At 33.8% G+C, this 14,806-nt stretch overlaps 1 protein-coding gene across 1 annotated transcript in view; it reads left to right on the top strand.

The window, feature by feature from the left end:
• Positions 1–9,997, top strand: part of OTOGL (otogelin like) — a 404,189-nt gene extending 394,192 nt beyond the window's left edge. Inside the window, exons 59-62 of the mRNA XM_064376937.1 lie at positions 1,336–1,455; positions 2,793–2,838; positions 7,611–7,690; positions 8,380–9,997. Of these exons, the coding sequence (XP_064233007.1) occupies positions 1,336–1,455; positions 2,793–2,838; positions 7,611–7,690; positions 8,380–8,580 (447 nt within the window). The 3' untranslated portion in view covers positions 8,581–9,997. The remainder of the gene's footprint in view (positions 1–1,335; positions 1,456–2,792; positions 2,839–7,610; positions 7,691–8,379) is intronic.
• The last annotated feature ends 4,809 nt before the right edge of the window (positions 9,998–14,806 follow it).

Genomic DNA, 14,806 nt, shown 5'->3' with positions numbered 1-14,806 from the left:
GGAGACGCTGTCAAAAAAAAAAAAAAAAAATTATAACCAAGAGCATGTAATGTAAGGTTTCATGTCCTTAAAGTGCCTTCTCCTTTCCCAAACTGTCTTCATTACTGCTTAAAATCCTTTAAGATTATATCTACATATTGGTCTAATACTTGAGTAAACAGAAAAGCCCATGTTTTACCAGGTTAATGGTTGACTATTCAGAGCATGCTTATACTTCCTTTAAGTGCTTTCAAGAGTGCAGCAGTTACTGTTCATCTGAAAATAACCACAAAGTGTCAACATCCTGATTCAGAACAGAGGGTAGATGTTTGAATCATGAATAGTAGTAAGGATGGAGTGACAATAAAAAGCCTTATGATTCAAAGTGTTTGCCTGTACAGAATGAAGTCAATTTGTCCAGCAGCACAGAAAGTTACTTGAGATTCAGAAAATGTAGCCCTCTTCATCATAGCTGGCGACCTGGTCTGATGTACCAATTTATCAAAAGAATGGCCTTAATTAGTTTATGGTAAAATCTATGATAAATTGAGAAGGCCTAGAACAACACTCCCCCAACCCTGGCTAACCTTCTTAAAATAAAGTAGAATAAAATGAAAAAGAGACATATTTTCCATCAAATTTTCCTTTTTGCCTAAGTAATGCTGACATTAACTACTATTATTTTTTTAAATGTCAGTTATAAAATAAAAATATAGATTAACAATTATTTCATCTGACTTTACTTTAAAAATTCTGAAATCAGAACTGAAACAGTTACTATATTTAAATATTTCTTGAAAGAATACAGATAAATTTTGAAATGATGTAAGGTATGCACAATTAGATTCACAAACCAATAAACACTGTCATTTAAATATGTCTTTAACTTTTTGGCAATAAGGGAGTAGCAGGAAGAATAAACACATCTCAAGAAAGGAGGTATATAAGTAATATGATTTGTTGTTTTATAATTAGTGAGGAAATATTAGAGCAAGACCTTTGACACTTAGTTAAATTAGATAATTTTGTCGTAGAAACAGATACCTATTTGCTTCTTCACTCTCTATTATTTTGTTTCACATTTACCTCTCAGTTCTAGTATGAAACCTAGCATATACAAATACACCATAGATGTGTATGTATTTTTATCATTTTAGGTAAGTACACATCATACATATATATGTATTTTTAATCATTTTAGATAAATTTAGGGTCATTTTCAGTTGGAACATTTTGTGTCACAAGAAGCCTCTGCATCTTGATTTGACTTTTTATTCAGTAGAGTAGAATATATTGTACTTAAGAAATACAGCAGATTTTAATATGCTAAACAGTAACTTTCTTTTTGATTTTTAGGAAGGGAGTACTTGGCACTACAATTGCACCACATATGAATGTATTAAAACTGATGAAGGGGCAATAATTCTGAACTACACTATGGTCTGTCCCCCTTTTAATGAGACTGAATGCAAAATGGTTTGTACTTTGTTATAGCTAAGAAAATTTAGTATTATATAGTTTAGAAAATATACATTAATATTTTCTAAGGTCATATTTACATTGTGGCATATACATTGTGGTGCATATGTTATTTTCATGACTAAATAAAAGCTCTGTTTTATTTTTTTGAGTTTGAAATTTTGAGTTATATATGGTGTTCCAGATCATTTTGACTGTCTTTGAATAGATACTCTGCAATTTTTGGGTTTTTAATGTATAGATCCAAAGATTATTGAAAAATCATTTGGTCAGCAGTCTTGGCCTTCCCTTTAATATGGATTAATAAGCTAAGGAATCAGAGCTTGGCCAATTTTCTTTCTTAAACAGCAAGATTTATGATGTCATTCAGGGTTAACGCGTGCTGGCCTATATTATGTTTGCCTTAGCTTTTCTGGTCACAGTCCACCGAAATATTTAGTATAAGTCACAACATTGCCTATTCTTAAGTTTTGCTCTATCAATTTTCCTATTCTCTCAGAGGAGAGTTTACTGGGAGAGTAGATTTATGAACATGATCTAGTTTTTAGTTTTCAAGATTTTTGTAGCTTTATTTATTTAGACAATAATATTCCTAATAAAAGTAAGTTTTGTTCTATCATATAGAGAAATAGTACAGTCTAGTCTAACTGAATTTTTTTTCAGGATGTACCTTTCCAATGATGATGGCTGACTGACTAGCTAGGTATTATAACATGTACTAAAGTCGCAGAATTTTAGCTCTGGAAAAAAACTTGGCCATTATCATATTTAACAGACTAATATTTATAGAGTAGATCATTCTCTTATTTCAATTGCACTTAGCAGGTTGCTAAAGCAATTAGCAATTCTTGTAAGAATTTCGTCTTAGACAAGTGTCCTCTGAGGAAGGAAATATTTGTAAATAATAAAATATTAAATAAAAAGATGTGCCATTTTAACATTCAGTTATATTCAGAAACTCAAGTCAAATAGAATTAGTTTAGGTTATTTCAAGAAGTTGAAAATATATAATGGTCATTAGTTAGAATAGCTGTTATTATTTTGTTTTAGTAAAAATATTTTGTGACATTTAAAGTGTTCTTTTAATTAAAATAATTCTTTTACACTCTTTTCCATAGTGCCAATGTATTAATAATATAATTTTAAACAACATGTCTATTCCAGATTTTATAAACAAAGAAATTCTTATTAGTAATAATTAAATTCCAATTATTTTTTTATAAAGGTTTGTGATATTTAATAAAAGTTTTAGAAAAGTTAGTTTTATTTTCTAGTATAAGAGAACATGGATGAACTCCTTATTCTTTAACTTTATTCCATTTTTCTCTTTCTAGAATGAAGGGATTGTGAAGCTTTATAATGAAGGCTGCTGCAAGATCTGTAAGTGACAGCATAGTCCATGCATTTACTTCATAGATTAGTTTTAATTGCTCATAGTGATTATGGTTTTTCCTCACAAAATTCAATTCCTATGATGCAAAGAGAAAAACAAATTTTATAAAGTATATTGCTTAAAGGTTTTTGAATCTTGTGGTTAATAATTTTGTGATTTAATCTTTAACTTCTGGAGTGTAAATTAAGTGTTTTTGTTTAGATTAATTTTGATTTAAATATTATTTTTTTTATTGTGGCATATCCTGAAAGGTATTTCATTAGATTTCAATATATTTAAAATTTAAAAGTGTCTTGTGATCATATTTGTTTGAATCATGGTGAACTTACAGAAACAAGTAGATTATAGTTAGAATGGCATTGTGACTCCAAAGACAACATATGGGGTGCAGTATTTTTCAAACCTGTTTGAACAAGTGTATAGCTTTGTACAATAAATATGGGATAATATCATTTTAGTAAATTGTATTTTTATCCCTTTCATAAAATTCCTATAATTATTTTCATAATTAAAGTTATCTGAATGCAATATATTTTTTATTAGCTTAAATTATAAGGTTTATCTCATAGTATTTTTTTTTTTTTGAGATGGAGTCTCTCTCTGTTACCAGGCTGGAGTGCAGTGGTGCAATCTCTGCTCACTGCCTCCTCTGCCTCCTGGGTTCAAACAGTTCTCCTGCCTCAGCCTCCAGAGTAGCTGGAACTGCAGGTGTGCACCAGCATGCCCAGCTCATTTTTTATATTTTTAGTAGAGATGGGGTTTTACCATGTTGACCAGGATGGTATTGATCGCTTGACCTCGTGATCTGCCCACCTCAGCCTCCCAAGGTGCTGGGATTGCAGGCGTGAGCCACCATGCCCGGCCAATTATTATTATTATTATTATTATTATTATTATTATTATTTTGAGACAGAGTCTTGCTCTGTTGCCCAGGCTGGTGTGTAGTGGAACAATCTCAGCCCACTGCAACCTCTGCCTCCTGGGTTCAAGAAATTTTCATGCCTCAGCCTCCTGAGTAGCTGGAATAACAAGTATACACACCACCACACCTGCTAATTTTCGTATTTTTAGTAGACATGAGGTCTCTGTGTTGGCCAGGATGGTCAAACTCCTGGCCTCAAGTGATCTGCCCACCTCAGCCTCCCAATGTGCTGGGATTACTATTTCATAGTACTTTTGAATAATTTTAAAAAATGAAATAGAATAGAGGGTTATCCATGAAACCATATTTATTTTTTCCTTCTAAAGTGTTTATAAGTTTATCTCAATATAAAAATAGGAATTTTGAGAAAATTGGCATAGACAGTAATTTTAAAATTTAGAGAGGCCTTTAGGAAAGGGGAACAACAAAGTTCAATTTAATAATACCATGCTATTGGGTCGGATTCTTAGATACGAATGGGCATTCGTATCCCCTAAATCCAATGAAATAGGTTCTGATATTATCTTGATTTTCAGCTTAGTGGGGTTAAATAATTTGTCTAAGTCATACCTCTTATGAGTGGTAAGGCTGGAAATCTACTGCGGGCCTGATTTCACATCCTGCTTCTTAACACTTCATGGTATTCTGGAACACTACCAGGACAAGTTTTAGGAAAGGGCAGAGGCTGAAGGAGGAGCTCTGCTGAAATGGCAGGGCTAGAACGACTGAACTTTTATTTACATAATGTGTAAAAAGCCAAATTCAATGCACACATACACACTTACAACAAGCAAAAAAGTCCAACATAGGATGGCCTGACATCTAATTTGTTGTTGTATTAGTTTGCAGGGCTGCTGTAACAAACCAAAAAGTGGTTGGAAATAGAAATGTATTGTTCCACAGTTATGGAGATTAGAACTCCAAAACCAAGATGTCAGCAGGATTGGTTCCTTGGAGAGACTGTGAAAGAGATCTGCTCCAAACCTCTTTACTTGGCACGTAGATGGCCATCTTCATGCTCACATGGTGTTTTCTCTTTATGTGTGTCTGCCTCTAAATTTCCCCATTTTATATGAACATCAGGAATATTGAATTAAAACCCCTAATGAGCTCATTTTGGCTCAGTTATCACTGCAAAGATCTTGTGTCCAAATAACATCACATTCTACGGTACACAGGCATTTTTAAAAGACACAATTCAACCCATGATAATTATATTGCTAAGACTTTGGGGGTAGTATAATATCACCTATATATTTTTAATTACTAAGGCTTTAATTAGATCTACACTGATTAAAAATATTCTGTTCATTAGAAATAAGCAAGTTTTCATTCATATTCTCTAAATCAAATATAAACTAAGATGTATCAAATAGTCATTGTATCAGGGACTCAAAGAATAAAATTTAGCTTTAGAATATGAGGAAATTTAAGATTTCACTTTTTTTCCCATCTTCTTCTTCAGAGTCTAGACTCTTCCTTAAGTAAGAGATGCAGGAATAGAGTCACATGGCAATGTTAAGGTCCTGGCCTCTGTATCCCCATGTTAATTATTAGAGAAGTGAGTACATTTATGTTATCTCAGGGCAGACAGGGGAACAGCTTTGTGACTGATCATATGAATGACCACTATTGCCTGCCACACATTGATGCTCTATTAAGCACATTGTTGACAGGACCACAACTAATCCTTACAACAGTCTGGTAGGCAGTATGTTTTCCCTACAGATGAGAACTAGAAGGTTCAGAGAGAAGCTGATCATACTAATCAATAATAAATTTAGGCCTGTCCAGTATCTGGGCCCAGGATCTTTCAACTCTGCTAAGTTCTTTGAAGTTGCAGAATAATAACAAGCCACTTCAGTTTCCCTCATCTAACGTGAAATGACTCATGATGTAGTTCCTGCTGGCATATTAGAAAACCCTTTTCTGCTGCCTTTACTATCTGAAGACTAGCCCGTGTTCTATAGAGTGTGGAGGTTGGATATAATCACAGTCTCTGTTGAATAAAATGTTACAATAAAGTTTTTGAGAAATGAATTAGAAATGCCTCTTGGTACCAGCTAACAATAAATTAATACTGTCCCAGTTTCATTTACTGAATGAATTAACTTGTTGGGTTTTTATTGAGTGCCTACATCATGAAGATCTTTTTAGCCACTGGGACCATAATAGTGAATGAAGCAATATGTGCATGGAGAATGTTCATTATCAGGAAGGGAAAGAAACAACGAACTCATAAATATATTCTAATATGTCAGGCAGTGATGAGTGGTATGAAGAAAAATAATGTAGCATGAAAGGAATGGAGAGTGAGAGGAACTGGATTGCTACCTTAAGTGGCAGCTTAGAAAATGCCTTGGTGATGAGTTGTCATTTGAGTAGAGAGTGAGTGTCCTTGGGAAGCCACCCAGATGGTGGAGTGTTCAAAGTGGAGGAAATACTAAAATGTGGCTATTGCACAGAAAGTAAGAGGAGGAAGGTGATAGAAAGAAGAGGGTGAATCATCTTATTAGGTCATAGTAAAGATGAATTGTGCTTGAATATTCTTTATTCATGAACTTACATAAGAATGGAAGAGCCAAGGAAATAATCACTGAGTGAAAGCACCATAAGGGACAGAACAGCTTGCACTCAACCAACAGCACTGAGCCTTGGCTCACACTATGAGCAAGAGGTCAGTGAAAAGAGATAGAACAAGCATAGGCGACTGAGGAGGAGCCATGAGTGAGACAGGATGAAAACCAAAGCCGGTGAGCTCTGGAAGCCAAGTGTGGAAGGTGCATTTAGGAAGACAGAGTGATGGACTGGGTCTAATGCTGCTGAGAAGTCAAATAGGTTGAGAACTGAGAGATGATCTTGAAATTCAGCAATTTGGAGTTAAAGAGTGACCTTGAGAAGGACAGTAATGCTTCAGTCAATCTTAGCTACCACCTCTCCTTCAACCAGAGTAGCTTAATCTTTATTTTACATGTTAAGATTGTTTTAAATTAGGATTTCATGGCTAAATTTATTTGAAAATTGGGATATAAGTTCACTCTTTTGTAAGTAAGGAAACTCAGCAGGATGATTCAGTGACTTTTCTAAAGTGACAAGTCAAGTTTGGAATAGAAAGGACCTTGGTTTTTGCATCTTGATTCAGGGATTACATCCACTATCATACATCATTAAATATAGATGCTTGCATGTTATAGCAAGTGATAATCCACCACACATACAGACACATATTAAGATATAATGAATGTGTACAAAGTGTTTTCATTTGAAATTACAAAAGACCATTTCAGAGCCATAAAATCAAGTATGACTCATCCGTACATTTCAATATAGTTGATAAATGATTCAACTATATTGAAAGTTTGCATTATTTTAATGTCCATTAAGAATTAAAAGTTTGCATTATTTTAATGTCCATTAAGAAAGTGTGGTTTTAAATCTCTCAATTTTTATTTTAGAATCAATGTATATATGTAGTTATGCATTAATTATGTATGCATATATTTATTTATACACTCGATGGTTCATTTCAAAAATTATTTTAAACATATATGCCACACAGAGGTTGATGTTAGCATTATTACATGTGTGGAATATTTCTGATTTCTAATTATGTTAGTTATTCTAAGACAAGAAGATAAAAAGTGGAAATCAGTAAGTGTAAAGCCAGAAAATATGACTTAAAAGGTAAAATATAAGATTCAGAAGGCAAAAATAAATATTGCATATAAAAATGTAAGAGGGAAGTTTTAACTGTAAATATATTCATATGTTTAATTTAATTAAGAAACAATTTAACATGGGCCTTTTGATGAATAAACACATTTTATATTTTATCAGGCAAACGAGAAGAAAGAATATGCCAGAGAGTGATTATTAAATCAATCATAAGGAAACAGGACTGTATGAGCCAAAGCCCTGTAAGTGGAAAAATGTCATTTGCTACATAAATGGCACACATCTTTTTAGAAAGTATATGTGTTACAGAATGAGTAAGTTTGCAAGCCAACAAAATGCCACCACCTACAATATTTAACTGAAATTATTCCTACATTCTAATATTACAATTTTCTGTTTATGAAGAAGTATAAATTATTCTTAGCATAATCAACAGTTCTGAATGATAATTGCAATCGGGAGGGATAGAAATTGAATCTAAATGTATTTGACTACATGTTGTCTTCACTCTGCAATTTTACTCAGCAAAAAGAGTCCTGCTTCTAGCTTTGCCTCTTTTAATATGACCTGTTCAATTCTACAGTCTACTTGAGCCATGATATAACACAGGTTACAATAAATTAACTATATTGTGATTAACATATTCCATATTTGTGTGTGTATATATATATAAATATATATGTCAAGTTATGTGTGCACATTTAACTTGGAGTTATGTCAACACTGCTATGTTGAGCATTGCCATGGAATATCCCTTTGACTGTATGAATGATATTTCATTTATTGTTTTTCACAATCTTCCAACATGCAGAAGCTTGAGGGTTAGAGTGATGAGGAAGAAAGCTTTTCATCTGATTTTCTTAGTGGAATCAAATAATAACCAGTACTTTTAAAAGTATAAGACTTTTTTTCTCATTGTCTCTTCTTACAGATAAATTTTGCATCTTGTGATGGCAAATGCCCATCAGCTACCATATATAACGTCAATATTGAAAGTCACCTAAGATTCTGCAAGTGTTGTCGTGAAAATGGAATACGAAACTTGACTGTGCCTCTGTATTGCTCAGGAAACGGCACTGAAATCATGTACACTCTCCAGGAACCCATAGACTGCACCTGCCAGTGGAATTAAACTCTTGGGTTCCAAGAACTCTATACAATGTCATAATGTCAAATAGAGTTAACTTTTATCACTATTACTTAGGCACGTGGCAGATTTATGCTGTTTAACAATACTGTATTTTTCAGACTTGGAATATGGAAATTTAGCAATTGGTACAAAATATATACACAGTTTCAATAACAAAATTAGATTTATTGCTTTACTCTATTTTAGAAAATCAAATGACTAAGTTGTTCAGCTGATATGCTGTTAGGTATTTAATTGCAACCTGGTGCAGATACGGTATACTCTCATCGATTGAAAGGTTATTTTGCAAAATTCCTTCAATTTCACTCAATAGCTCTTTTTTTCTTAATTTTCAAAGTCTGCCATAGCTATGCTATCTAAATTAAGATACCTTTTAATCTGTACTCCTCAGTCTGGTAAATATGATCAGTTAAAATTGGCATCTAGATAGCAATAAAAAGTGATAAGCCTAGAGACAGATAATAGAATATTTAAAACCTGAATGGTTATTAGGGAAGTCATTATAAATTGCCCACATTTTGCAGCTGTAACAGATAACCAGAGAAGCTGTGTGACTCGTACCAATTTATTCAGTGTAACAATATAGTAAATTCATGTTAACAGTTGGATTGCATTCTAGGTCTCTCTTATTCCAGTACTATGTCACTTTTAAAATCCTCAACAGTGTATGGTAAGAGTATATCACAGAATACTTCATTCTTAAAGAGTAAGCATTATATAGAATTAAGTATTTTAAGTTCAACATGTTTGAAAAATACCCCCCATACACTGTTATTCTAGTAGTAAGGAAGAGGAAAATACAGCATCATTTGCTAAGTAGAGAAGAGAGATCTTGAACTTTTATTTTTTATATCATTAAAACTGCTATTAAAAGTGTTGTCAGTATTTAACATTTAGTTACTCTTTTTAACATTTAATCTTGAAGATGTACTTGCATACTGTTGAAATTGAGTGCTATTTTGCTGTTAATGCTGCTGCTTTGCCTATGAAGAATGAAATAAATTTATCTGAATGTATTAATAACTTTAAAATGGAATGCTGCACTTTTAAAATATGGTAGATTATTGACATTTGCAAGAAGAATGTCTTGAGGTCTTTGGAAATCCCCAAATTCTTTGCCACCTATAATTAAAAATTGTCCAAATTTTCTCCTTGGTATAAAGGAATGAATGCCCTACATCAAGTGAAGTCAGTCGTCAATAAGAGAACAGTAAAGTCGCACTGCAAAGCAGATACTGGGCCTCAAGGGTGGGCCTAGGCTTGAGATACATGATGTGCTTTCACATACTAATATTTTCATTTCAAAATCATGCTTCCCCAAAATATTGCAACTTACTAAATATTTTGGATCCCTAGGGTTATTTAAATGTGTGTGAAAAAATTAACATTGCATCTGCAAATCCCAGTGTTTACTGTATATGAAACTGATTTATCCTGCTTGTGCTTAATATAAATGTTCATGAGATGTTAACATTTCAATATTCTATGATTCCAGTTAACATATATAATTAAATGATTTTGTAAAAATATATTAATATTTCACTTAAGAGAAAATGTCATATATCTCGAATAGAAGTACCTAATGTTGTATATTGTCTATTGCTCATTTTTTACTTTCATTTTCTGTAAAATATTTGTTATTACATGAAAAATATTAAGTAATCTTTAAACCCATTTGTGGAGAAAGGGGAAACATTCTCCTAGAACTTTGTAAGCATTCAACAAATATAACAAATATGCATTTAGGGCCTACATATGCCAGGCACTATTATAAACTCTGGGGACACAGGCAAAACTAAACAGACACAGTCCTAACCCCCATGTTACATAGAGTCTAGTAAGACAGCAGGCCTTAAATAGCCATACATATGAGAAAGTCCAGAAGGAGATCCCAAAACTTATTAGAATGTGGCATATATGATAAAGATGGCCCTGAAATCAGCAGAGGGGTGCAAGTTGGTTCTCAATAAATGGTGTTTGGATAATTGGATGGTTACTTAGACAGAGAAAATTTGAATTCTTACATCCATTGACACTAGGATAACCTCCAAATGAATCAGAGATTTAAATGTTCAAAAACAAAAGAAAACAACATAGGAATTATAAAAGGAAATGGGAAAGAAATCTTAGACTGGGGAGAGCGATTCTAATTGTGACTCATTATCCAGCTACCCCAAATAAATGATTGATAAATTTAACAGTAAGAAAACTGAAAGCAGACAAATTATGCTTAGAAAAAAAAAAGTCAAAAAAAGGTAAAACCAAATATTTGTGGCACATCACTGACATAGTCTAATCTTCTTGTATATAAAGCACTCCTGAAAAAAAATCACAAAAGGAAAAAAATTAACAACCTAATAGAAAAATGAGCCATAGATATAAACTGATAGTTGAAAGAAAAAGAAGTTAGACTAGTTGATTCTTTAACAAAAAAGATAACTGAGCACACTTTTAATTAATAAAATATTTCATATTCAGTATACACCAAAATTCAATTTCTCACCTATGAAACTGGTAAAATTTCTCAAGTTTAATGATACTTTTATTTTTTAAGGCTCTGGGAAGATAGGCATTCTCACATGTCCTTGATGATAACACAAAGTTGTAGAAATCCTAGGGAAAACCTAGCAATGCTTTTTGGTTTGACCAAACTCTCTAGAATATATATCCTATACAAACACCTGTACAAATACAAAATGGTATTTTTGAAGGTTATTAATTACAGCATTGTTTGTAATAGAAAAGAACCAACAATAGTTGAATAAGGTATGTTAATCCACATATGTAATACTATACATCTGTGAAGAAAGAATGAAAAAGAAATGTATATTTGGTGTGAGATGATTTCTAAAACATATTTTTAAATTGAATAAAGTATTGAAATCTAGAACAGCATATTAAAATGCTAGGTGTTAAAAATTAAAAAGGGCTCAAACAAGAAAATATAATCATTTTTACATAGGAAGTAAACAATGAGCTAATAAAATGACACAAACCAGTGGTGGAGGTGGATCAGGGTAGATGAAAATTGGGATGGAAATGACACTTTTCCATGTATATCTTAATATACGTTTTGATTTTTGAATTATGAATGTATTGCATTTCAAATATTTAAATTAGATATAAATATATACTAATATAAATAAATGAACACTTCTAAGTCATGATACATGCTGCAAGGGAAGAGTAGAGGTTGCTGAGACAGTGACATAGCAAAATTTAATTTGGGTTGGTGTAGAGAGCCAGAGTAGCCCACCCCCTCTAGGGGGATCAGCAGCAAGGCTGCTGTGAACTTTGGGTGAACTCCAGAGAAGTGAAACCATAATAGGGGAATGTGTATGTCTTGGAGAAGAGCAGTTGGACCTAGCAAAAGATAACCAGCTTACACTGACCTTGCTGCAAGATAGTTGTTAGCTGAGGTATGTTAACTGAAGTATGAGAATTATAACCACAGGCTGTTCTGGGTAACTGCACCCTCCCTCTGCTATGTGCTTTGTGAACATATAAAATAAAGTACTCTGAGGCAGGATGGGGCCGAAGAGACTGACACCATCAGCTTTTTGGACTGCCTGGCCCACCTTTATATATCTATCTGTATATCTTTCTTTATCCCCTGCCATTCCCTCTTATGTCTTTGAACCCTTGTGCAGCATGGGATGCAGCACACGCCAGAGATTGGGTGAAAAGTAAAGAGAGCCCTCTGAGAAATTGACGTGTAAGTTGAGACCTGAAGGACGAGTGTGAGTCAACCAATAAAGCATTTCCAAGAGAAGAGAACAGCATGTATTAAGGTATTTTGAGAAGAAAGGACAAAGGCTGATCAGGGAACTGATAGAATTTTATTTGTTTGTTTGTTTTGGGTAATGGGGAATGTGATATAGAATGAGGCTGGTGAGATGAACTGGGAAGCCAAGCAATAAACAAAAAGGCTGGTATGATGCTATTGCTATAGAATAAGTGAGAAATGGCAGTGACAGTGCAGTTGGGAGAAATGTACTATACAAGATATATTTCAGAGGAAGAAACATACTATATAAGATATAAGTCAAGGACTTGGTAATCATTATGATACAGAAAAGTGTTTTGAGAATGTTTCTGAGTTTGATCAGCAGCTGAATGAATGGAGAACAGAAACCTTGAACAGAAAGGTGAATTTTAGGGGTGAGATGGGGAACATTTAGAATCCAATTCTGAGCATGTTGATATGGCTGATTAGACAACTGAGTGCCGTTATCAGAACATGACTATTTCTATTGGTTTGGTGCTCAAAAAACATCTTTGTTGAAGTATTTTTAGGATTTGTTAATATATAAATTGTATGAAACTATGAGAATAGACAAAGTTAGCTAGGGCAAGAGTATACAGTGAGTGGAAAATACGATTTAACATTGAGTCTCGAAGACCTCTTACATCTAAGGACTCATATAGAAAAAGAATGGCCAGGGAAAAGGACTGAGAAAGAATGGCCATAGATGTTGAAGTAAAGTCTGGAACCTTGATGGAAGTCATAGAGCTAAGGGAATACAGGGCTTTACAATGGACTGTAGTTACAGTCTGTCAAATGATGAGTCACTGAATTTATGAAAGAAGAACTGGAGTTTCTTATGGACAAAAGCGTAGTGAAGTGGGTTGAAAGGGGATTGTTAGGTGACAAATTGTTCTTGATGCATGCACCCCTCCACTTCTGCTCATGTAGAGATTGACTTATGCTCATGTTTCTGCAGTTGGTGGTGCTGGATCTGCTTCTGCTTCCACCTTCATGGAAGATTCTTCCCACCATACTGTGGACACAGGAACAGCACTGCACATGTGTAGCTGACACAGTCCCCACCATGGGCCTCCTCACCTTCCTTTGATCACTGCTCAGTCTACTTCTGTGGAGGAAGGACTCCATCCCTGCCTAGTGTCTGCCATGGGAGCTCTGGCTTCCACCACTACTTCTGGAAAAAGTCACGTGCCCTCATGAATGCCTTGCTGAGCTGGATAATGCAGCTGGAAAGAGCAGAGGAGTTAATACCCTATGGGGTGAACTCTGACCGAGGCATGACAGGCCCAGAAGTCAGCCAGTGAATTGCTCACCATCGTTCCTCACTCCCGGCAATCTTTCCAAGATGTAGGGGTTCCATTTGGCCTTTCCAGGTATGTCTGTGTGAGTTGTGGCCTGCAGTATAACAATCTGCCTTGTACTTGCTTTTGATCCTCTCCTGCCTCATCTCACTTTCCTTAAGTTACTTCCTCCCAGTCTTCCCCAACTCAGGCTCTATTTCAACCTCTATGGCCATTCTTTCTCAGTTTTCCTGGCCATTCACAGCTCTTAACACCGCATGTGTGTGTTGTGTGTACATATACATAAGTATATACTTCCTGATAGGCTCAGAAATAAACATTTAAACTACAAGATGCAAATGTTTGCTTTTTAAATCAATAAAGACTTTTAACTGTACACTCTGTCATGTTGGGAGGGAGAATAGTAAAAAACAGACTCTCGTGTATTGATTGTAGAAAGTAAAAACAAAATAGCCACACAAATAATTTATTTTGAATATTTGGTTATTTATTTTTTCCTTTCTCTCTGCCTCTCCTGATCTTGAACATACATTTCTGTAATTTTTAAATTCGTAAAAATTCTTATATTCTTGTGCACTTTTCTGCAGCAGAAATTTTATATGCTATATAGTAGTCCATTAAGTGAATATCACAATTGATTTAGCCAGTCTATTAATGGACATTTAATTTGTTTCTATTTTTTCATTTTATAAATCCTTAAGTGTGAAGTGGAATTGAAGGATCAAATGGTATCAACATGTGAAGAATTTCTTTTCCTGTTGCCAAATTTGTCTTCCATAACTGGTGAATCAACTTTTGCTCCCACAAACACTATTTATGAGTTTGTTTCCTTTATCCCTTATCATCATCAATATTATATAGTAACAGATGAACTCACTGATATGATAAGCAAAAAATGTCAGCTCATATGATGATATTAGTATATGTATCTGAGCTTGCCATTGAATTGAAACCTTTTTACATATTTATTATAGTTGTTCTTTTGTCTATTTTTCCTTTGTGTATTTTCTTACTTGGTAATTTTAAGCTATGCCCTAGAAGAACAAACAGTTTTGGAAACTTTAACTTACCTAACACTACCTTTTAAAGGTTATATTACAATGAATGTAACCTAGGAATTTTGATTCCATTTTTAAAAGTT

Source organism: Aotus nancymaae, unplaced genomic scaffold, assembly GCF_030222135.1.
Source record: "Aotus nancymaae isolate 86718 unplaced genomic scaffold, 86718_ANA_hifiasm-v0.15.2.pri h1tg000016l, whole genome shotgun sequence".
Lineage (NCBI taxonomy): Eukaryota > Metazoa > Chordata > Mammalia > Primates > Aotidae > Aotus > Aotus nancymaae.
This window is presented reverse-complemented; position numbering and strand designations above follow the sequence as displayed.